The sequence below is a fragment of the Silurus meridionalis genome, chromosome 23 (genome assembly GCF_014805685.1).
Source record: "Silurus meridionalis isolate SWU-2019-XX chromosome 23, ASM1480568v1, whole genome shotgun sequence".
In the NCBI taxonomy this organism is placed as follows: domain Eukaryota; kingdom Metazoa; phylum Chordata; class Actinopteri; order Siluriformes; family Siluridae; genus Silurus; species Silurus meridionalis.
In genome coordinates, this window is record NC_060906.1 from 2,192,710 (window position 1) to 2,217,987 (window position 25,278).

At 37.0% G+C, this 25,278-nt stretch overlaps 1 protein-coding gene across 1 annotated transcript in view; it reads left to right on the plus strand.

The window, feature by feature from the left end:
* Positions 1 to 1,858: 1,858 nt before the first annotated feature.
* LOC124377337 (ribonuclease inhibitor-like) overlaps positions 1,859 to 25,278 on the plus strand; it is a gene marked incomplete at its 3' end in the record, with an annotated part of 167,823 nt that continues 144,403 nt past the window's right edge. Inside the window, exons 1-5 of the mRNA XM_046836766.1 lie at positions 1,859 to 1,926; positions 8,815 to 8,871; positions 15,255 to 15,428; positions 21,827 to 22,021; positions 22,592 to 22,765. Of these exons, the coding sequence (XP_046692722.1) occupies positions 1,859 to 1,926; positions 8,815 to 8,871; positions 15,255 to 15,428; positions 21,827 to 22,021; positions 22,592 to 22,765 (668 nt within the window). The remainder of the gene's footprint in view (positions 1,927 to 8,814; positions 8,872 to 15,254; positions 15,429 to 21,826; positions 22,022 to 22,591; positions 22,766 to 25,278) is intronic.

Sequence of the window (25,278 nt, forward strand, 5' to 3'; positions counted from 1 at the left end):
ATAAATCTGCAACAATGTCAACATATCTGTCAATATAGGGTGCTATGTGTACATTAATGAGGAAAAGAAATGAACTTAAATGATTTTAGCAAATAACAAAGAGTAAAAAATTTAAAGGGGGTCTGAATACTTGTACTCGCTGTATGTATGTGTGTGTATATATATATATATATATATATATATATATATATATATATATATATATATATATATATATATATATAAAATACACAGTGGGTATGGAATATATTGTGTATATATTTTATATAATCTCTATAGTTAAACTATAATGAAACAACCATCATTGAGAAAATGGAACAAACCCTAAATAATACAAATCCCAGCTTTATTTTTTTTATTTTTATACACTAAAATGATGCAGTTATTTAAAGATTTATTCTCCAAAACAGTGAAGAATAAAGAGAACTGCTGGATTCTTTAAGGAAATACATTGATGTGATTATGGTACAATAACAGTGCATCAAATCTATTTGTATTCCAGTATTAAGTAAGATGGAATAACAAAAGTACAGTAGTATAACTATATAAATAACTAATATATTGATCATTGCAAATTGTTTATTAATAAAATATTAATAACATTAATAATAATAATGCATTATAATGTAATATTAAATAAAACGCTAATAGTATGTACTATCACTTACAATAGAATACAGATACAAAAAGAAAAGTAAATAATTGTACAATAATAAATGAGTATAATAATAAATTAAAGGCTATATAATATCTCTCAATCATCTATTATCACTAATTGTTTGTACAGTTATTGTTATTAGCACGATTATTGTTATGATCTTATATATGTTGTGTAGTTGTATTTGGGTACAGGGAACTCTCACCTGGACCAAGATTGCAGCAGCATTGACGTATCACAGCAACGGACCAAAGCGGCCAATGAGGCGTCTGTGTCTTATATGTCCATGGATTTCACTTTAATGGACTGTGTGGAAATTATAGAAATACAGAAGACTTTAATCACTTTTTATACATAGAAATAAAAAATAGAACAGTGTTTATTGGTGTTGTGTTTATTGCACACCTCCTGTCAGTCTGTGTTCAGATGAGGAATAAAGATGTTAGAAAAATTTGTGAGAATCAGTAAGACATCATGAGGATCAGCTGGTTTTAGAAAGATTTTCCCCCAGTTTTAACTACATGTTGTTTTTGTGTTTTTTAGGAATGTGATTGATTCCAGCAGATCGGCATCTTCAGGACTCTGCGTGTACACGAGCATTGAAAAATGGAGATCCCTGATCAGGGGACAGATCATGTGACCTCACCCTCAAAAGACTGGTAACCTGCCATGTTCTAGTGTTTTACTAATGAACTGTTCATATCTGCAAATCTGGAGACATTTCTGAGAGCTTCATTTTATATATAAACATCACCCTAAATACATTTATTACACAATTAAATACACGTCATTGTGCACAATTTATGAAACTCTCAAAACCAAGAACCATAAACTCATTGGCTAATTAAAGCTATAAGACACAAACAACATGGATAATCCTTATAATATGTGTTATAAATGAGTGTTTAAGCAGCACTGGAGATTTTCATTACTGACCTCAGTTCAGCTCCTTTTCAGCACAATCACAGAAAACCTTTAGAACATCACCTCCATTACAGGGAACCAAATCAATAAGTGCTGTTTAACTCCAATCCAGCAGGAGCAGTTACAGTGGGCTGGAACTGTTTTCTACATCAACTACATACTATAAATTATAATCTTATCCAAACTAAATCTGTTTTTATCATGACCATTTTTATAAATTTCTACAGTAAACTACAGAGAGAGAAATCACACTCACCAGTGCCCAGCTGTGTCTCCATGAAGAGTGATGCGTCTATGGATGAACCTTTGGGATTTAGCACTGGAATCTCCTCACCTGGACACAGGTAACATCCCATAATTTTAAAGTCACAGTTCCTGCCTTCAACATTATTTTTATTTCATATACAAATACATGAAATCAGTCCTGGAGCAACCCAGAAAAGTACTCTGGGTTGAAAGCCACATGTCTCATGAGTTTATTTGATATTTAACATTTTATGAAGATTTTCATGACAAATGAGATTCCTACAAAAATTTATCTGAGACTGTGTCTGATCCTTTTCTCCTCCCCCTGTTTGAGAGCCACCTGCTTAACTCAGGTGTTCATTCATACTCTATTCATACAGTCTGCATAGAAATGAACTGCTGACCATTAAAGGCTTTTTGTTATACATGTTTGGATATTGATATTGATTTGGAATTAATATTGATGTGTGTCCATTCCAATCTCAACAATACACACACACACACACACACACACACACACACACTTTATTTTCAAGCATTTCTCTCATAAAAACAAACAGGCAATACAATCAATAAAATTTTATAAAACTATAAGGGGACATATATTCTAACTTACAGATGTAAAAATCGCATCTCCATCCAAGTCTCTTGTTACTCCGCCCCAAAAATATTTTCCACATCACTGCTTTTTTTTGCAAATCTCTAATAGAACAACTTTTTTGACTGTCCTTTGTTTTCTTTTTTTTTTTGGTAAGCAAATTCCAGTTAGCACAAGCTATAAACAGCTGTTTGCAGCTGTTTGAGAGCTGCATCACTTCCTGGTTCGTCACACCACGTGCTGCTTCGACCAGTAATATTTTGTAAAGAGCAATAAAACTTAAACCCTATTCGGACGGGACTAGTGTTCCAAACGACGTTTGAGTTAGAATTCTTTTCAGCCGACGTCTGTCATTTTTCATGTATGGATTCGGACGGGACTAACATCTCTGTGTTTATTACGGAGGTTGGAGTGTCTGTGTTTTACATGAGGGCGTTGCACAAGACCCCATGTCCAGGATGCATGGATTGCGTATTGTCATATGACCGATCAATAGTAAAATGGAGGCGACAAAGAAAGCAAAATTATTATTTTTTTTTTTTTCGTATTTGTTTGCAGGGTAGCAAACACATCTACATCCATTATTGGTGCACAGAAAGCAGAAACTTGAATACCAGCATGCTAGGGTTAGTACAGTAGTTCACGATGACCAGACCACACAAGAAAATGCGTTTTGGAAAAAACATTTTCAGCAATCACAGACACTCGCATTTGGACGGGATTAGATTTCACAGAGGACTGGCGAGTTTGCTGAAAAACAGTAGGTAATTTGGGCTGGATTTTTTATAGAGGTCATGTGAGAGAAAGACAGACATGGCAGATTCAGAAGGGATTAAAATCACAAAGTACGTTTGTGAAACAGAAATTTCTCCAACGACCCCCTGTAAAACTAGTCCCGTTTGAATAGGGCTTAAGACTCACATACGTGGAGAATAAAATCCTCCCATATATCGTTAGAATCCTGCACTTATTGGCTACATTTTCTATCAGTCATTTTGTTTCCATAATGCTAATGGCTGGAAATAAAAGGTTTGAAATAAGAGGTGGTGCAGAATAAAAAAGTCATGGCACCTGTCTATAGAGTAGAGACTCAACACAAGATTCCACCTCTTTTATTTTTTATTTTATTTCAGTATTTTTATCATTTTTTGGTCTCATTTGTTTTGTAACACTATATTCTACCAGCCAAATTTGCTTTTTACCAGCAAGATGTCATTTTTTTATGCGAAAGTTATTCCGAAATATATACACACAAACACCAGTTTCTGTGTTATGTGATGTAAACAAAAGAATAAACATCTAAATTACAACACTATTGTTTGTTTGGAGCAGAAATGCTTTACAGCATGTTGTTCAGTGAAGCCTCATCTTTCCTAATAAACCGGGATTAGCAGCAGTGGATGGGGCAACCCCGAGGATTAAGAGGTTTTTAAACCCAAAATGTTGTGATATTTGATGTGATATTTTGCTGTAGTGTTTGTATTCAGATTTTACTAACAATGAAATTCTGTCTCATGGCCATTTTTATAATTTTTTTACAGTAAACTACAGAGAGAGAAATCACACTCACCAGTGCCCAGCTGTGTTTTCATGAAGAGTAATCAGTCTATGGATGAACCTTTGGTTTTTAGGACTGGAATCTCCTCACCTGGACACAGGTAACATCCCATAATTCTCCTAGTGAAAGTCACAGTTAATGGCTGCACTACACCGTCATTAGCAGCTGTTTAGATTTATATTATAGTTACTTGGTCTTTAGTGATTCTACAATACTTTCAGTAAATCCTTAAGATGAAAAAGTGTAAATATTTATTAAAAACACAATCAATTACACGTAATGTCTTAAATCCTAAAATAAAAATACTAATATAAACAACAAAAAAGCTACAGGAAACATCTAAACAATGAAATTCTGTCTTAAAGTTATTTCTATAATTTTCTACAGTGAACTACAGAGAGAGAAAACAGAATTGATTCAGAATGAAAATCAGCATTTTCCTCAATCTAAACTCCCACTTCCCAAAACCATGTGAGTAGGTGGAAATCTTCATCAGAAGATGATGTGGGACGAGAGATGAGGATTTCAGCTTTCGTTTCCTAAAAGGTTCGGTGCAGTGTTCCAAGTGATGTAACACATCTAGATGTAAAGATCAGGAACTGAAAGCTGGAATTCTGATCCTCTTTTTCCTTTTCATCTTTTACTCTCAAATCCAAATGTCTTCAGTGTCGAGCAAAAACCCAAAGACCTGGACTTCCTGTTCCAATACTTTTGGAGGTTTGTGTAGGAAGAATAGAAAAGTAGGAAAAAGTGTGAAATGAAAACAGGAGCACATTTAATTCTCCAGGTGCACAATGTTGGAGTTGTATTCAGCTCTGTGTTCTTCAAGTGTTCCTGCTCTCACTACAATTATTGTAGTACAATTTGTGTTCAGGTTTAGACTCCAGTATTAAAGTGAGGAACGTTGAGATCTTTAACACTTGTTGTTTTTGTTCCCAGTGATCTACAGAAAGCAGGAGACAGAAGAGAGAAGATCATCATCACAGCTTCAGGGTACGATCAAAACCAACACCATGACTGTGACACTGACACACTGCTATTCTAAAGCTCTCTGCTGTTAGTAACTACAGAGTGATTAGATGATAGAAAACCTTCAGTAGAATAAAGTAAATCCACAGTGAGAACATCATAAAGATCTATCTAGCAGGAAAAATGTGAACTGCTACTCTAATCATTGGAGCCCATGTCTCACCATGTCTTCCTTCTTCACCCTGTCACAGACACGACCCAGAATCCACTGCTGCAGATGAATTCCAGAAGAAGTTCAAGTTCAATCTGATGAAGAAGTTTCAGTGTTTGAATGGATTGATGCTAAAGCAGGAAAACCGAACACTCCTGAATGAGATCTACACAGAGCTCTACATCACAGAGGGAGACAGTGGAGACGTCAATAAAGAACATGAGGTGAAACAGATTGAGGCAGCATCCAGGAGGATCCCAACTGAGGACACACCAATTAAATGCAGTGACATCTTTAAACCCCTACCTGAACAAAACAAAGCAATCAGGAGAGTTCTGACAAAACCCTTATCTGAACATGATGAAGAACCCATCAGGAACGTTCTGACAAATGGAGTAGCTGGAATTGGAAAAACAGTCTCTGTGCAGAAGTTTGTTCTGGACTGGGCTGAAGGGAAAACAAACCAGGACGTCCACCTCATATTCCCACTTCCTTTCAGAGAGTTGAATTTGATGAAGGAGCAGAAACTGAGTCTGATGGAGCTCCTTCATGTGTTTTTTAAGGAGATGAAAGAAATGGACATTTCCAGGTTGGAGAAGGTTTTGTTCATTTTTGATGGTTTGGATGAGTGTCATTTTCCTCTGGATTTCCAGAAGACAGTGAGAGTGTGTGATGTAACTGAATCAGCACCAGTGCATGTGCTGCTGATAAACCTGATCAAAGGGAACCTGCTTCCCTCTGCTCTCATCTGGATCACCTCCAGACCAGCAGCAGCTGATCAAATCCCCTCTGAGTGTGTCCATCGAGTCACAGAGGTACGAGGGTTCAATGACCCTCAGAAGGAGGAGTACATCAGGAAGAGGATCAGTGATCAGAACCTGGCCAATAAGATCATCACACACCTGAAGTCATCAAGAAGCCTCTACATCATGTGCCACATCCCAGTGTTCTGCTGGATTTCAGCTGCTGTTCTAGAGAGAATGTTGGGTGAAGCAGAGAGTGGAGAGATCCCCAAGACTCTGACTCAAATGTACACACACTTCCTCATCATTCAGACCAACATCATAAGAGAGAAGTACCTACAGAAGCAGGAGAGCGATGAAGAAATGCTTCTCAAACTGGGTAAACTGGCTTTCCAGCAGCTGGAGAAAAAAAACCTGATCTTCTATGATGAAGACCTGAGAGAGTGTGACATTGATGTGACAGAAGCAGCAGTGTATTCAGGTTTGTGTACGCAGATCTTCAGAGAGGAGTTTGGGCTTCACCAGAGTAAAGTGTACTGCTTTGTTCATCTGAGCATTCAGGAACATCTTGCAGCTCTGTATGTGCACCTGACCTTCATGAAGGAACAGAGAAACGTTCTTAAACAGAGTCAGGTCTGTAGGACACTTTCAGATGTTCACAGGAGTGCTGTAGATAAGGCTTTAAAAAGTCAGACTGGACATCTGGATCTTTTCCTCCGCTTTCTTCTGGGTCTCTCACTCGAGTCCAATCAGAAACTTCTACATTCCTTAGTAACACAGACAGGAAGTAGCTCCCAGAACAAAGCGGAAACGGTTCAGTACATCAAGAAGAAGATCAGTAGAAACAATAATACAGAGAAATCCATCAATCTGTTCCACTGTCTGAATGAACTGGGTGATGATTCTCTAGTGGAGGAAATCCAGCAGTATCTGAAATCTGGAGCACAAAGTGAACTTTCTCCTTCACAGTGGTCTGCTCTGGCATTTGTGTTACTGACTTCAGCACAGGATCTGGAGGAATTTGACCTGAATAAATACATCACTCCAGATAAGATCAGAGATAAGATTCTTGTGAGAGTGATGCCTGTGATTGCAGCATCCAGAAAAGCAATGTAAGTGAAGCTGAATGAAATTGTTCTACTGTTACAGTGTTGAGAACAAATCAAAGGTCTGAGCTGTTCAGATGAATCGAACTCTGCAGGACTCTTTAGACTTTTTCCTTTCTCCTCTTAGAAACCTTTTAGATCAGACTCTCTTACTTTCCTATTTGGATTTCTGGATCTCATCCTCCATGTATATACAACGTGTGTGTGATGATGTTCCTCAGCTGAAACTCTCGCCAAGCCAAATCTGAACATCTCCGACTGTCAATTCTTATTATTCCACCATTTAATCATTGTGTTCAACTGATGTGTGTGATGCTGAAAGTGAGACGCTGCAGTGAAGCTTTGAGAACTTGTTTGATCTTCTGCATTTTTGTTCATTATCTTTTATTTCCTTCAGTATCAGATGCAGTGAAATTACAAAGAGAAGATCTGTAGAAGCTCTGACCTCAGTGCTCAATTCAGAAACCTCCAGTCTGAGAGAACTGCATCTGACTGTCAATACACTGAATCTGTCTGGGAATAAACTAGAAGACTCAGGAGTGAAGCGACTCTCTGCTCTACTGGAGAATCCTGAGTGTAAAGTGAAATATCTGAGGTAAGATCATCTCTCTGAGAGACACAAGAACTCACTAAAAGCTGCAGTGAATTGTTGTATACAGTGTTGTTTTTCAGGTGAAATTTGCTGTAGCAGTACAACATCCAGAACAAATCTATCAGTAATAAAACTTCTCACTTCCACTAATCATTAATGCACTGAGAATTAGATCCATGTGTGAATAAAACTCCAGTTAAACAGAGAGAAAGAACCTGATTCATGACTTTGAACAGAAAGCAGCAAAACCTTTACACCTCTTGTACACATAATGACAGGAATCTCAATCACAGCAATAATCATTGGTCAGGTTTAATATTATCTTGTGATTGGACAAGAGAAGGGAGACGGTCCACCATAACACACACATCATCTTCAAATCATCATCATTGCTTTTTCAACCTGTTTCTAGACGTCTTACCATATTATTCTTCATTATCAGAGATTCTCCTCTGCTCCGTTTGCAGAATGATGAAGTGTATGCCAGCTTGCATTGCTCTGGACTTCCCAGTTCCATTCTCTGTTTCTCAGAGCGACGTGTGTTTGTGCTGCTGCTCTCCTTCATCTCATCTTCTTTTACAAATTCTTTATTGAACTGCAAATGTTTAAGATCTTCTAAGAGTAAAAAATCCCACATTTACTTCTGTTTTTTCCTCCACATTCATTTAGTCATTAGTGCTGCTCTACTTCTAATCCCCTGCTGTGAAAATGAGCTGAAATAGACCTTACACCGCCACCTACTGGTCATTTACTGCAGTTTTCTTGTGTCAGCAGTCTGAGATAAATCAAAGTGCAGTACAAATATTTATCTCTATTAAATCATATTTAAATTCATTTATTTTAATTGATAAATTATATATTTTTGATTTACTTTGTAAGTCCTGGAGAAATCTGCTGCAACTTATTTTACACAAATTAAATCTGTCTATTTTGTAGTCGGGCAACTCGCACTACATGACTGTCTAGACGAGGACTTCCATCAGTGTCTGTGACTGGTTCTCACACCAACACTGCAGGAACGAGGGAGAACACAAAGGATGTGTAATGTGTAGAAACTGAGAGAGTGAAGTGTGTGTCATTGTGTATCTGCAGGTTGTTTGATTGTGGAGTATCAGATGAAGGCTGTGCTGCTCTCGCTTCAGCTTTGAGATCAAACCCCTCACACCTGAGAGAACTGCATCTGTCTGGGAATAATGTAGGAGACTCAGGAGTGAAGTGTCTCTCTGCTGTACTGGAGAATCCTCATTGTAAACTGGAGAAACTGTGGTAAGATCATCTCTCTGAGAGTCACATGACCTGCTCCTCAGTAACACACATTCTCTAATAGTGAGACTGAAGCAGAGCTTTTAGGTTCAGCATCAATGTTCTGAGGAGGAAGTTTATAGTTTTATTTATTTATTTTTTTTGTTAGTTTAAATTAGTGTTAATTGACCACACACACTCTCACACACAAACATACACACACTCTCTCTTTCACACACACACACACACACACACACACACACTTACATTCACACACACATTCACACACACGCACGCACAGTTCCGCTTGGCTGTAAATCCCCTTTACTTACACATGTAGTCTCTTTTAGACCACAAGTCTTTATGGTCCTTCAAAGTGAAGTAGAGGATCTAAGTGTGGCTTTAAATTCAGAATCGATGGCTGTGACTATGTTGTGTATGTAAGTTCTGACACTATGAGATGTTTTAAGTGTGGAGAGGAGGAGCACATTAGAAGTTCCTGTCGCGTACAGACCGCAGATAACAGCGCTCACGTAGCGGCTGATGAAGAGGCTGGAGATACTGTTCTTACTGGTTCTGCTGAATGTGATCATGCTTGAGATACTGTTCTCACTGGTTCTGCTGAATGGGATCAGGCTGGAGATACTGTTCTCACTGGTTCTGCTGAATGCGATCAGGCTGGAGATACTGTTCTCACTGGTTCTGCTGAATGTGATCAGGCTGGAGATACTGTTCTCACTGGTTCTGCTGAATGTGATCAGGCTGGAGATCCTGTTCTCACTGGTTCAGCTGAATGTGATCAGGCTGGAGATACTGTTCTCACTGGTTCTGCTGAATGTGATCAGGCTGGAGATACTGTTCTCACTGGTTCTGCTGAATGTGATCAGGCTGGAGATACTGTTCTCACTGGTTCTGCTGAATGGGATCAGGCTGGAGATACTGTTCTCACTGGTTTGGCTGAATGTGATCAGGCTGGAGATACTGTTCTCACTGGTTCTGCTGAATGGGATCAGGCTGGAGATACTGTTCTCACTGGTTCTGCTGAATGTGATCAGGCTGAAGGTGGGTCTATTGCGACAGAGGCAGGAAGAAGTGATGCCAGGGGGAGAACCTGAGGTGACAGAGGAGGAAACAATAATTTATACAGTCAAAGCAGCTAAACTGGTGAGTAAAGAAGAAATGAATACAGATTATGTGAGTGATGACGCACGTTTAAAACACCTCCTGAAAAAAGAATAAAGAAAAGATGAGGAATGAAAAGTTAAAACAATGTTCTGAAACACAAGCTGATGAATGTGATGATGTTGAAAGTCCTGTTGAAGATTCTGACAGTGAAACTCTGGACAATAAGTGCAGAAGGAAGACACATACCGTATTTTTCGGGATTATAAGCCGCTACTTTTTCCCCACGTTTTGAACCCTGCAGTTCAAACAATGAAGCGGCTTATTTATGAATTTTTCCTGGGTTTTTCCCAGTTTCACAAACTTCAAGCCAAAAAACTGAACCCCATAACATTAGTCCAATGAAATTTTTCGAACGGAAACGAAAAAACGCACCTCACCTGTGTTCTGAGCTGCATGGCATCGGGATAAAAAACGTTTTTTTTTTTACGCACGACGATGCCAAAAGATAAACTCCCGAGAGAAATAGTTGTGAAAGAAAGGAGGAAGACAGTGAACAATGACTTTCTTGGTCGGCTACTGTTTAGATACAAGCCGTTGTAACGCGTTGAGTCTGGGTGAAGAGAGAGCTCGCTAACTCCAGTTGCAACAGAAATCATATAAGCACAGACAGGTTTCCAAAACTCGTGCTTTTTTATTTTTCTTGGCAACAGCGTTACGGGTTAGTCAAAGAAACTTAGAAATGAGCATCAGAAAATAATAAGGACATATTCCTCGGTCTCCACACATGCAGTAATAGCGGAAAATGCGGCGCCAGGCTATTCCCAAAATACCGCTATGCTCCTAAAGGAAGCGCAACATATTTCACCCGTCTTTCGTTAAAGCATGTGTAAAGTTCATTAGTTTCAATGTAGGCTTATAGACAGGTGCGGCTTATTTATGTTTAAAATAAAAATCTTTTTCAAATTCAGTGGGTGCGGCTTATATATGGGTTGGCTTTATAGTCCGGAAATTACGGTAGTGACTATTCTAAAAGTCAAATCTTTTTTACAAAGATCAATAAAGATGAAAAATGTGCAGGTTACAGATTCTTTTCCTGATCACAAAATGTGTGTTGATTCTGTTGGGAAGTTAATGAGAAGTGAGTGTGAAGAAAAGTTCACCGTTCAGGAAATATATAGATGAAGGAAAACTCCTGCTAAATGAAGATCAGAACTTCAGGCAGAGGATGGGGTTTGAAACAATGTCGTTTTCTCTGCCTTCACATGCTGAAATTTGTCTTGTGTGTAATCCTTCTCTCATTTTTCTTTATGAGTGTGCTGAGAATAGGCTCTTAATATGAATGCTGCACGAGATGCTTATAAAAGGGCATTGTTATCTGAATTATTAAGACAAAAGAGAATTGATGTGATGTTTATTCAGGAGACACACAGTGATGTTTTAAATGAAATGAATTGGAGGAAAGAAGAGGAAGGGGTGGTGGTGTGCTCTCACATCAGCTCTTCTAGAGGAGGAGTAGCTGTGCTTTCTGCTGCACATTTCACTCCTGTCTCTTCTGAGGTGAAGCAAGAAATTGCTGGTAGACTAATTTTTGTATGTGCAAAGTTTGAAAAATGTAATGTGGGGATTATTAATGTATATGCTCCTAATAATTTTTAGGAGATAGTCTGTTTTATTCATGATCTTAATGGAATTTTGCAGAGTTGTAATTTAGATGAATGTGTTTTTAGGTGATGATTTTAATTGTACTGAGAATTGTGTATTAGATCGGAATCATGCTGAGCCCCATGTAGCTTATAGCCGTGCCATGCGCACTTAAACAACAATGATAAACAACTCTCGAGTGTGCAGCCATGTATACACTCGAGAAAATGTTATTTTTTTGGCTAGATGAGATCGACTCTACTGTTTTAAACATCATTTTAATATTGTGAAGAGCTGTGTAATTAGTCCTTCTGGGGTTTCTGATCATGATATTGTTATTTGTAAAGTGTTTATATCAAATATAAGGTAAAGAGTTCCTATTGCCATTTTAATGTCTCTTTGTTGAGTGATGCAAAGTTTAAAGAGGTTTTTCGAATTTAAATAAAAAGGAATTGAAATAAAAGAAAAAGAGATTTATAAATGTAAAACAATGGTGGGATGTTGGAAAAGTTTAAATTAAGTTATTATGTCAACAGTATACTTTTAATGTCTCTAAAAATATTACACAAAAAATGAAAGAACTTGAGGAGGAAATTGTAGAGGTGCAAACATTTTTGGAGTCTACTGGAGAACAAAATAGTGTTGATGTGCTCAAGTCTAAAAGGATGGTACTTGCGGACCTGTTAGGCGTGAAGGCAAAAGGTGCATTGGTCAGGTCACGCTACCAAAACTGAACACAAATGGATGCCCAATCCAAATTCTTTTTTCATTTGAAAAGAAAGAATGGGCAGAGTAGATACATTCCCTCATTGTGATCAGAGAACGGGCAGGAGCTTACAGTGCTGTCTGAAATAAGACAAAGGGCTGGAAGGTTCTATAAAGATCTGTATGAGATTGAATATAAAGATGATGAGGAAATGTCTGCCAGTTTTTATCAAGGTTTACCGAAGCTTCCAAAAAAGTCAAAGGAGGTACTAGAGAAGCCTTTGTGTGCACAAGAGCTATGGAAGGCATTGCAGATTATGGAAAGTAGAAAAGCTCCAGTACTTGATGCCTTTTGGGAGGTGTTGGGTGAGGATCTCTTGGATGTTCTCATTGAGAGCATAGCTGAGCTGTGATTACCCTACTACCAAAGAAAGGTGACCTTCAAGAAATTAAGAACTGGAGACCAGTGAGCCTGTTGTGCTCCAATCTGAAAATCTTTTCTAAAACTCTGGCAAATAGATTAAGGGAAGTGATAGGGGACATCATACATCCTGACCAGACGTATTTGTGTGCCTGGTAGATTTGTTTCTGAGAACATTTTTCTTGTTGGAGATTGGTTGGAGATTGGTTGCTGGCCTATTGGGCATTAATTTAGGATTCACCTCCATTGATCAGGAAAAAGCTTTTGATAGGGTTGAGCACCAATATCTTTGGAACACCTTTGATGTTCTTGGTTTTTGGCCCAGGTTTTATTGGAGGAAAAAGTGTTATATAAAGGCATTGAAAGTATGCTAAAAATCAATGGTGGTTTGTCCGCCCCTTTTAGTGTTAACAGGGGCATCAGACAAGGTTGTGACTCTCTGGAACGCTTTACTCCTTAGCAATTGAACCATTATTAAACAAATGATGTTCTAATATAGATACCTGTAACATCTGATATGTTACCTCATGTTAATCTGCAACATCAGATATCAGCTTATGCTGATGATGAAATGATGATGGTCAATGGGCAGAATGATATAAATACTCGAGTAAAAATCATTCAAGAGTTTGGAAATGTTTCTGCTGCTAAAATAAATTGGAGTAAGAGTGATGCCTTAATTGTTGGAAAATGGAAAAAGGGGCCACCGTTATTACCTGGTGGGTTATCTTGGAAAAAAGGAGGTCTTAAATATGTAGGAGTGTTTATTGGAGATGCTGTCACACAAGAAAAGAACTGGTTTGGGTTAAAAAATAGAGGGCAGGTTAAAAAAATGGAAGTGGATTCATACACAAATTTTCTTTAGAGGACGTGTTTCAATAATGAACAATTTGGCTGCTTCAACATTGTGGCACAGATTGCTATGTGTAGACCCTTCTTCCGGTCTGCTTTCCACATTACAAGCAACGCTGGTGGACTTTTTTTGGGATTGGCTTCACTGGGCCCCTAAAGTGTACTTTTCTTGCCTGTGGAAGAAAGAGTTTAAGGTCTGGTGTATCTGTTCAGTAGACTTGCAACTTTTCGGTTGCAGTTAATCCAGAGACTGTTAACTGGGCCTGAAGATCTAGTTTGGAGGAAAGTGGCTGAGAACATATTACAGCAGATCGATGGACTTGGACTTGACAGTACTCTGGTATTTACGGATCACAAACAATTGAATTTCAAAGGACTTCCTTCTTTTTATCATGGACTATTTAAAATGTGGGGACTTTTCAGGTTTATCAGCGTTTGTAAAAGAGTCATTGTTTTGGTTGTTTGGGGAGTTTTTGGTTAAAGGATCTCGCTTTGACTTATCAAATGTGTTTGCCAGGTCTTTCATTAAGACTTTGTGGCTCTGGTATGGTAAGGTTATGTAACGTAATTGATGTGGCTCTGCCTCATTTAAGTGATGGTCTTGCACTGGCCGCCATTTTAGGTCAGAGGTCTTCACGCCAAACTGAATTTATTTTAAAACTCTGGAAAAAAAGATCAACAGAAGAAGAATTAATTAGGTTATAAAACTTTGCTGATGGAAGTCTGATTCCAGATATAAAATATCCCTTTCCCAAAATCACCATTTCTCCTGATTTAAGAGGTATGTGTAGCACACTGCTGGATATAGAAGGTCTAAAAGAGATGGATCTGAGTTTAGCTGAAGGAAAAGAGCTGTAGAAGTGTTTTGTCAGAATGTTTCAGATTGTGATCTTTGTCTTGATGAAGGGTGTATTTTTAAAATTTCAGAAAAACTTCTCTCCTACTGCTTTTATTTTAGGATTGAGATATTGTCAAAAGCAGAGAATAAAATGGCAGTTGATTAATTTTATTGTTGGACAAGAAAAAATTGCAATATATGTCACAAGTAGAAACAGAATTGAAAACAGACCAAATCAAGATGTAACTGTTTTTAAAACTTTTTTAAAAGCTAGAGTTAGTGTTGAATTGAAATTGTATCAACTACTGACTAGTCTTTTAAATTACAGTGGTGTTTTAATAACATTATTTGTGTTATAATTGATGGAGAATTAATTTTTAATATGTTTGAGTTTTGGGTTTATGTTTGATTTGTTTTGACTTAAGTATTGTTTTTATGTCTATGTATAATAAAGGTGTATGAAATATCTCTCTCTCTCTCTCTCTCTCTCTCTCTCTCTCCCTTTCTCACACATGCACACAGACACTCACACCCTCCCTCTCTCTTTCTTTCTCACACAAACACACACACACACACACACACAAATCCACACACACAAACACACACATAAAAGAAACAGACTTGTTCTTGTCACTGAATAAACCGTTTCAATATTCAGTTTATTTATCTGAATTCTCTCATTTACACAATCTATTGTTTATATTTCTGCTATCATCCATCCATCCATCCATCCATCCATCCAGCCACACTCATTTTAAAAGACACAAAGTATGTGTAATGTGTAGAAACTGAGAGCGTGAAGTGTGTGTCATTGTGTAACTGCAGGTTGAGGAATTGTGGAGTATCGGATGAAGGCTGTGCTGCTCTCGCTTCAGCTCTGAGATCAAACCCCTCACACCTGAGAGATCTGTATCTGTCTGGGAATAAAGTAGGAGACTCAGGAGTGAAGTGTCTCTCTGCTCTAAAGAATGATAAATGTTACAAACTACAGACACTGGAGTGAGTAAAATTCTGTTTTATATAAACACTGAAACTGATGTAATGAGTGTTATTTACTACATTAGCATTATTTACATCATTAGTGTTATTTACTACATCAGCGTTATTTGCTACATCAGCGTTATTTGCTACATCAGCGTTATTTGCTACATCAGCGTTATTTACTACATCAGCGTTATTTGCTACATCAGCGTTATTTGCTACATCAGCGTTATTTACTACATCAGCGTTATTTACTACATCAGTGTATTTTGCTACATCAGCGTTATTTGCTACATTTTATTTGCTACATCAGTGTTATTTGCTACATCAGTGTTATTTACTACATCAGCGTTATTTACTACATCAGTGTCAGCGGTGCAAAAATAGGACCCAAATGCAAGACACAGCAATAAACCTAAACAGAAGTCTTTAATGTGAAATAATCCAGAAAGCACATAAAACAAAGTGTCCAAAAACTTACGGTTCTCAGGGTGAGATAATCACACAAAAAATACACACAAGAACACGTGTCCAAAAACTCATGGTCCCCTGTTAAAAGTAATCCACACAAAAGCAAGGTGTCCGAAAACTTATGGTCCCCTGTGTAAAGTAATCCACAACACCCGAGCAAAAACGTACAGTCCTCCAGGGGAAATAGTCCACCGAGAAAAACGCCCATAAACAGAGAGAAACAAACAAAAACTCCCGACCGGAAATAGAGAAAGGGAAAAAGGAAAATAAAAAAGAGGGAAAGAAAACAGAGCAAAGCCGCGACGGCGGCGCGTGCGAAATAGCGAAAAAAAACAAAAACAAAGAAGGAACAAAAACCGGAAGATACGAAACTGAAAGCAAAACACGGGAAAAACGAAACCGAGGGACAGGAAAGTCTCAATGAAAAAACCACGGAAGCCAACGAGACAATCTGGCAGCGCGCGTGAGAAAGCCGTGTCTATTTATGTGATGGCAAGATGGCGGCCTGGACGGTTGCGGGTACGCGCTACCCCGGAAGTGGAAGCACCGGAAGTGCCCGCGCTGCTGGCTGACAATCAGTGTTATTTACTACATTAGTGTTATTTACTACATTAGTGTTATTTACTAAATTAGAGTTATTTACTACATCAGTGTTATTTACTACATTAGAGTTATTTACTACATCAGTGTTATTTACTACATCAGTGTTATTTACTACATTAGAGTTATTTACTACATCAGTGTTATTTACTACATCAGTGTTATTTACTACATCAGTGTTATTTACTACATTAGAGTTATTTACTACATCAGTGTATTTACTACATCAGTGTTATTTACTACATTAGAGTTATTTACTACATCAGTGTTATTTACTACATCAGTGTTATTTACTACATCAGTGTTATTTACTACATCAGAGTTATTTACTACATCAGTGTTATTTACTACATCAGTGTTATTTACTACATCAGTGTTATTTACTACATTAGTGTTATTTACTACATTAGTGTTATTTACTACATCAGTGTTATTTACTACATTAGTGTTATTTACTACATTAGTGTTATTTACTACATTAGTGTTATTTACTACATTAGAGTTATTTACTACATTAGCGTTATTTACTACATCAGTGTTATTTACTACATCAGTGTTATTTACTACATTAGAGTTATTTACTACATTAGCGTTATTTACTACATCAGTGTTATTTACTACATCAGTGTTATTTACTACATTAGTGTTATTTACTACATAGTGTTATTTACTACATCAGTGTTAACTACATCAGTGTTATTTACTACATCAGTGTTATTTACTACATCAGTGTTATTTACTACATCAGTGTTATTTACTACAGTTATTTACTACATCAGTGTTATTTACTACATTAGAGTTATTTACTACATAAGTGTTATTTACTACATCAGTGTTAACTACATCAGTGTTATTTACTACATCAGTGTTATTTACTACATCAGTGTTATTTACTACATTAGAGTTATTTACTACATTAGTGTTATTTACTACATCAGTGTTATTTACTACATTAGAGTTATTTACTACATCAGAGTTATTTACTACATCAGTGTTATTTACTACATCAGTGTTATTTACTACATCAGTTATTTACTACATGTGTTATTTACTACATTAGTGTTATTTACTACATCAGTGTTATTTACTACATCAGAGTTATTTACTACATCAGTGTTATTTACTACATTAGAGTTATTTACTACATCAGTGTTATTTACTACATTAGTGTTATTTACTACATCAGTGTTATTTACTACATCAGTGTTATTTACTACATTAGTGTTATTTACTACATTAGTGTTATTTACTACATTAGAGTTATTTACTACATTAGCGTTATTTACTACATCAGTGTTATTTACTACATCAGTGTTATTTACTACATTAGGTTATTTACTACATTAGCGTTATTTACTACATCAGTGTTATTTACTACATCAGTGTTATTTACTACATTAGTGTTATTTACTACATTAGCGTTATTTACTACATCAGTGTTATTTACTACATTAGTGTTATTTACTACATCAGTGTTATTTACTACATCAGTGTTATTTACTACATTAGTGTTATTTACTACATTAGAGTTATTTACTACATTAGTGTTATTTACTACATTAGTGTTATTTACTACATTAGTGTTATTTACTACATTAGAGTTATTTACTACATTAGTGTTATTTACTACATTAGTGTTATTTACTACATCAGTGTTATTTACTACATTAGAGTTATTTACTACATTAGCGTTATTTACTACATAGTGTTATTTACTACATCAGTGTTATTTACTACATTAGTGTTATTTACTACATCAGTGTTATTTACTACATCAGTGTTATTTACTACATTAGTGTTATTTACTACATCAGTGTTATTTACTACATCAGTGTTATTTACTACATCAGTGTTATTTACTACATTAGTGTTATTTACTACATTAGAGTTATTTACTACAGTTATTTACTACATTGTTATTTACTACATCAGGTTATTTACTACATTAGAGTTATTTACTACATCAGGTTATTTACTACATTAGTGTTATTTACTACATTAGTGTTATTTACTACATCAGTGTTATTTACTACATTAGTGTTATTTACTACATTAGAGTTATTTACTACATTAGTGTTATTTACTACATCAGTGTATTTACTACATCAATGTTATTTACTACATTAGGTTATTTACTACATTAGTGTTATTTACTACATGTGTTATTTACTACATTAGAGTTATTTACTACATTAGCGTTATTTACTACATCAGTGTTATTTACTACATTAGAGTTATTTACTACATCAGAGTTATTTACTACATCAGTTATTTACTACATCAGTTATTTACTACATTAGAGTTATTTACTACATCAGTGTTATTTACTACATTAGAGTTATTTACTACATCAGTGTATTTACTACATCAGAGTTATTTACTACATCAGTGTATTTACTACATTAGAGTTATTTACTACATCAGTGTTATTTACTACATTAGTGTTATTTACTACATTAGTGTTATTTACTACATCAGTGTTATTTACTACATTAGTGTTATTTACTACATCAATGTTATTTACTACATCAGTGTTACTACATCAGTGTTATTTACTACATTAGTTATTTACTACATTGTTATTTACTACATTAGTGTTATTTACTACATCAGTGTTATTTACTACATTAGTTATTTACTACATCAGTGTTATTTACTACATCAGTGTTATTTACTACATTAGCGTTATTTACTACATTAGAGTTATTTACTACATCAGTGTTATTTACTACATTAGAGTTATTTACTACATCAGTGTTATTTACTACATCAGTGTTATTTACTACATCAATGTTATTTACTACATTAGAGTTATTTACTACATTAGTGTTATTTACATCAGTGTTATTTACTACATTAGAGTTATTTACTACATCAGTGTTATTACTACATCAGTTATTTACTACATTAGAGTTATTTACTACATCAGAGTTATTTACTACATCAGTGTATTTACTACATCAGTGTTATTTACTACATTAGTGTTATTTACTACATCAGTGTTATTTACTACATCAGTGTTATTTACATCAGTGTTATTTACTACATTAGAGTTATTTACTACATCAGTGTTATTTACTACATTAGTGTTATTTACTACATTAGTGTTATTTACTATCAGTGTTATTTACTACATTAGTGTTATTTACTACATCAGTGTTACTACATCAGTTATTTACTACATCAGTGTTATTTACTACATCAGTGTTACTACATCAGTGTTATTTACTACATCAGTGTTATTTACTACATTAGAGTTATTTACTACATCAGCGTTATTTACTACATCAGTGTTATTTACTACATCAGTGTTATTTACTACATCAGTGTTATTTACTACATTAGTTATTTACTACAGTGTTATTTACTATCAGTGTTATTTACTACATCAGTGTTATTTACTACATTAGAGTTATTTACTACATCAGCGTTATTTACTACATTAGTGTTATTTACCACATTAGCGTTATTTACTACATTAGTGTTATTTACCACATTAGCGTTATTTACTACATTAGCGTTATTTACTACAATAGCGTTATTTACATTAGCGTTATTTACTACATTAGTGTTATTTAATACAAACCCAGCCATTATGGTTGCACAAGCCAGTGCACTCTTAGTGCCGGTCCCAAGCCCGGGTAAATGGGGAGGGTTGCGTTAGGAAGGGCATCCAGCTTAAAACATGTGCCAAATCAAATATGCGGAACTTAAATGAGAATTTCATACCGGATCGGTCGAGGCACGGGTTAACAACGACCGCCACAGGTATCGTTAGCCGACAGGGTACCGGTGGAAATTGGGCTACTGTTGGCCGAAGGAGGAGAAGGAGAGGAGGAAGATGTCTACAGAGATGGCAGAGAAAGGAGAAGTGTAGGAGAGTAGAGGCTCGGGTTGGTACTTTAAATGTTGGTACTATGACGGGTAAAGGGAGAGAGATAGCGGGTATGATGGAGAGGAGAAAGCTAGAATGTTATGTGTTTAGGAGACCAAGTGGAAAGGGAGTAAGGCCAGGAACATTGGAGGTGGGTTCAAACTGTTCTATCATGGTGTGGATGGAAAGAGAAATGGTGTAGGGGTGATTCTGAAGGAAGAGTACAGTAAGAGTGTAGTGGAGGTGAGGAGAGTTTCTGATAGGGTGATGAACGTGAAGCTAGAAGTTGAAGGGATGATGATAAATGTCATCAGTGCCTATGCTCCACAAGTTGGCTGTGAGATGGAGGAGAAGGAAAGATTCTGGAGTGAATTAGATGAAGTGGTAGATGGTGTACCTAGGAAAGAACGATTGGTGATTGGGGCAGACTTTAATGGGCATGTAGGTGAAGGGAACAGAGGTGATGAGGAGGTAATGGGTAGGTAAAAGAGTGGAGGAAGGTGGACACAGGTGGACTATGTTCTATGCAGGAGATGCAGATAAGAGCTTTGTCAGATTTCTCCTGATGGGTTCTTCATCTTGTTCAGATAAAAGCTTTTTCAGAATGTTCCTGATGGGTTCTTTATCTTGTTCAGATAAAAGCTTTGTCATATTTCTCCTGATGGGTTCTTTATCTTTTTCATATAAGAGCTTTTTCAGAATGTTCCTGATGTAAAAGATGAAAATGAAACAATAGATCAGAATTCCAGCTTTCAGTTCCTGATCTTTACATCTAGATGTGTTACATCACTTAGAACACTGCACCGAACCTTTCAGGAAATGAAAGCTGAAATTCTGCTCTCTCGCCTCACATCATCTTCTGATGAAGATTTCCACCTACTCACATGGTTTTGGGAAGTGGGAGTGGGAATGCTGATTTTCATTCTGAATCAATTCTGTTTTCTCTCTCTGTAGTTTACTGTAGAAAATGGCTTTAAGACTGAATTTTATTGTTGCTAAAATCTGAAGATCTACAGAACATTCTGATCAAGTCAGGGTGCCTGATCCCCCAAAATACTGCTTACACCTTTAAGTAGTAGTGTTTAGATGTTTCCTGTAACTTTTTTGTTGTTTATATTAGTATTTTTATTTTAAGATTTAAGATTTAAGACATTACGTGTAATTGATTGTGACTTTAATAAATATTTACACTTTTTCCTCTTAGAAACCTTTTAGATCAGACTCTCTTACTTTCCCATTTGGATTCCCGGATCTCATCCTCCATGTTTATACAACGTGTGTGATGATGTTCCTCAGCTGAAACTCTCGCCAAGCAAATCTGAACATCTCCGACTGTCAATTCTTATTATTCCACCATTTAATCATTGTGTTCAACTGATGTGTGTGATGTTGAAAGTGAGAGGCTGCAGTGAAGCTTTGAGAATTTGTTTAATCTTCTGCATTTCTGTTCATTATCTTTTATTTCCTTCAGTATCAGATGCAGTGAAATTTCAGGGAGAAGTGGAGAAGCTCTGACCTCAGTGCTCAACTCAGAAACCTCCAGTCTGAGAGAACTGCATCTGACTGTCAATACACTGGATCTGTCTGAGAATAAACTAGAAGACTCAGGAGTGAAGCGTCTCTCTGCTCTACTGGAGAATCCTGAGTGTAAAGTGAAATATCTGAGGTAAGATCATCTCTCTGAGAGACACAAGAAGTCACTAAAAGCTGCAGTGAATTGTTGTATACAGTGTTGTTTTTCAGGTGAAATTTGCTGTAGCAGTACAACATCCAGAACAAATCTATCAGTAATGAAACTTCTCACTTCCACTAATCATTAATGCACTGAGAATTAGATCCATGTGTGAATAAAACTCCAGTTAAACAGAGAGAAAGAACCTGATTCATGACTTTGAACAGAAAGCAGCAATACCTTTACACCTCTTGTACACATAATGACAGGAATCTCAATCACAGCAATAATCATTGGTCAGGTTTAATATGATCTTGTGATTGGACAAGAGAAGGGAGACGGTCCACCATAACACACACATCATCTTCATATATCATCATTGCTTTTTCAACCTGTTTCTAGACGTCTTACCATATTATTCTTCATTATCAGAGATTCTCCTCTGCTCCGTTTGCAGAACGATGAAGGTTCTCACACCAACACTGCAGGAACAAGGGAGAATGCACAGGATGTGTAATGTGTAGAAACTGAGAGAGTGAAGTGTGTGTCATTGTGTATCTGCAGGTTGGGTGGTTGTGGAGTATCAGATGAAGGCTGTGCTGCTCTCGCTTCAGCTCTGAGATCAAACCCCTCACACCTGAGAGAACTGAATCTGTCTTGGAATAAAGTAGGAGACTCAGGAGTGAAGTGTCTCTCTGCTGTATTGGAGAATCCTCACTGTAAACTGGAGATACTGTGGTAAGATCATCTCTCTGAGAGTCACATGACCTGCTCCTTAGTAACACACATTCTCTAATAGTAAGACTGAAGCAGAGCTTTTAGGTTCAGCATCAATGTTCTGAGAAGGAAGTTTGTTTCTTTTCACTGCACACTGATGATTTGTCACAGAGGCTTTGGGTCTGATGTACGTATGTGTGAAGCTGCAGCACAAAACGTGTCTTACAACCATTGCATTGTGTCTGAAATGACTGTGAAACTGTTAGAGTTCACTTTTAGTAACACAAACTACATACAAATGTCCTGTTTTCTCTCTTACTCACTCACTCACTCACTCACTCACTCACTCACTCACTCACACAAACACACAAAACACACACACACACACAAACACATACACACAACACACACACACACACACACTCACTCTTTCTCTCTCTCTCTGCGCATGCGCAGGGGAAAGGTGAGCGTGGTGTTTAGAGAACGAGAGCAGTTGGCGTGTTGCCAGTTTTTCTGCTTTTTTTCCGCAGATTTCTTGCAAATTCTTCCTTTATACATCTAGGAACAATCTCGTGTGTGTGTTTGTGGACCAGCATGCGCTGAATAAGAGACTGTAAGTAATAAGTGAAGAACACTAAACAGACTGAAAAATCATAGTTGTGACTGAACGGTGTGGACAAAGTTGGGATGCTTGTTTTCTTCTGTGTTTGAAAGTGTTCTGTTTGGGATTTTCTGAACAGAAAGGATGGTTCTTTGGGACTTGAGTTCCCTTCATGAGAATGAAATATGCTCCCTATTCCCTTTTTGCAGAAGATTGTATGAATGGAAGGCTTCAGTTTATTTTCAGTCGCTTCTTTTTGCCCTCATTGCATCAGAATATACGTGTATAGAGGGTTAATAGAAATGTAAGAGTTTCTACATGGAATGTAGGGGGGTTGCATGGTAAAGTTAAAATCCAGAAGGTCTTCGATTGAATAAGTAAAGAGCGGGTTGACTTGGCCCTGTTGCAGGAGACCCATCTGAATAACAGGGGGCGCTCTAATCTTGAACATAAACTTGAGATCAAAATTAGAGAACAATTTAAAAAACAATTGAACAATTCTGAAATAATGTCATCTTCACTGCTCAACAGTTGAAGGAGTTTTTGTCCTGTCTATACCATGCTACCAGAACACCTTTTCCACAAAATAACTAAAGCATTTAAAAAAAAAAATTATTTTGCCGAAAACACACTGATCAAAAATAAAGAAAACTTTCAGATACCTCCCAGTTATTGGTATTAATCTGGCACCTGGTGCTAATTTCCTTGATTATCTATCAACCACTATTTAACTGGCAGCCTAACTTCCAGTTTCACTGACTCTGCAAGATGGTGGGCCGTTCTAAAGTGACTGAAAGCCTCCGGCAGCAGGTTGTCAAAGGGATGACCCTATCAGCCATAGCAAGACAAGTTGGTCGTTCCAAATCTGTGATTTCAAGAATATTGAATCTTTACAACATCACAAACTCATTCAAGTCCACCAAGAAGGCTGGTCATCCACAGAAGACAAATACAAGAGAGGACAGGATACTGTGGAGGATCTCAATGGGCAATCGTTTCCACACTACAGCTGGAATTGCTCACCAGTTCAGTGCTGAACAGGGTAAGGATCTGTCTCGTCATAGAGTGTCTTGACGTTTAAGAGCATTTGGACTAAAAGCCCACTCTGCAGTGACCAAACCTCTCATTAGCAGAAAGAATCAAAAGCCTAGACTAAGCTTTGCTGAGGCGCATGTTGTGTGGACAGAGGAGAACTGGTCCAAAGTTCACTTCAGTGATGAAAGCAAGTTTAATTTATTTGGGTCCGATGGGAAACATTATGTTCGGCGACAAACTGGAGAAAGACTGAACCCAAAGTGTCTAAAGAAGTCAGTGAAAAGTGGAGGAGGAAGTGTCATGGTTTGGGCCATGTTTTCTGCAGCAGGATTTGGGCCTCTTATACAGCTACATGGCAGAGTGATTGCAAATGTTTATCAGAATTTTCTTCAACAACATATGGTTCCTTCCCTGTGCTCATCACCCAATCAGCCCGCAGTGTTCATGCAGGACAACGCTCCATGTCGCACAGCAAAATGGGTAAAGCAGTTCCTTGAAACTGAAAACATTGAAATAATGACATGGCCTGCCCAGAGTCCTGATCTCAAACCAATAAAGAACCTCTGGAAAATCCTTGGCGACAAAGTTATGGCCAAGAAACCCACTACAGTCACCGAACTGTGGAGGAGACTGGAAGAAGAGTGTAGGGGGTCGCTATCCTGGTGAATAGAAATGTACATTTTAAGATCTTGAATAGTGTTAAGGATAAGCGAGGCAGTTATGTTGTTGTTAGGGGTTGTTGAATGGAGAGGAGACACTTTTGAATGTGTATCTCCCGCCGGGTTTTGCTCCGGAGTTTCTTACTAATGCTTTTTCGTATCTGTTGGACATTGCATACGGCATGGTGATTATAGGGGGGGGGGATTTTAACTGTTTAATAAATGCTTTATTGGATAGA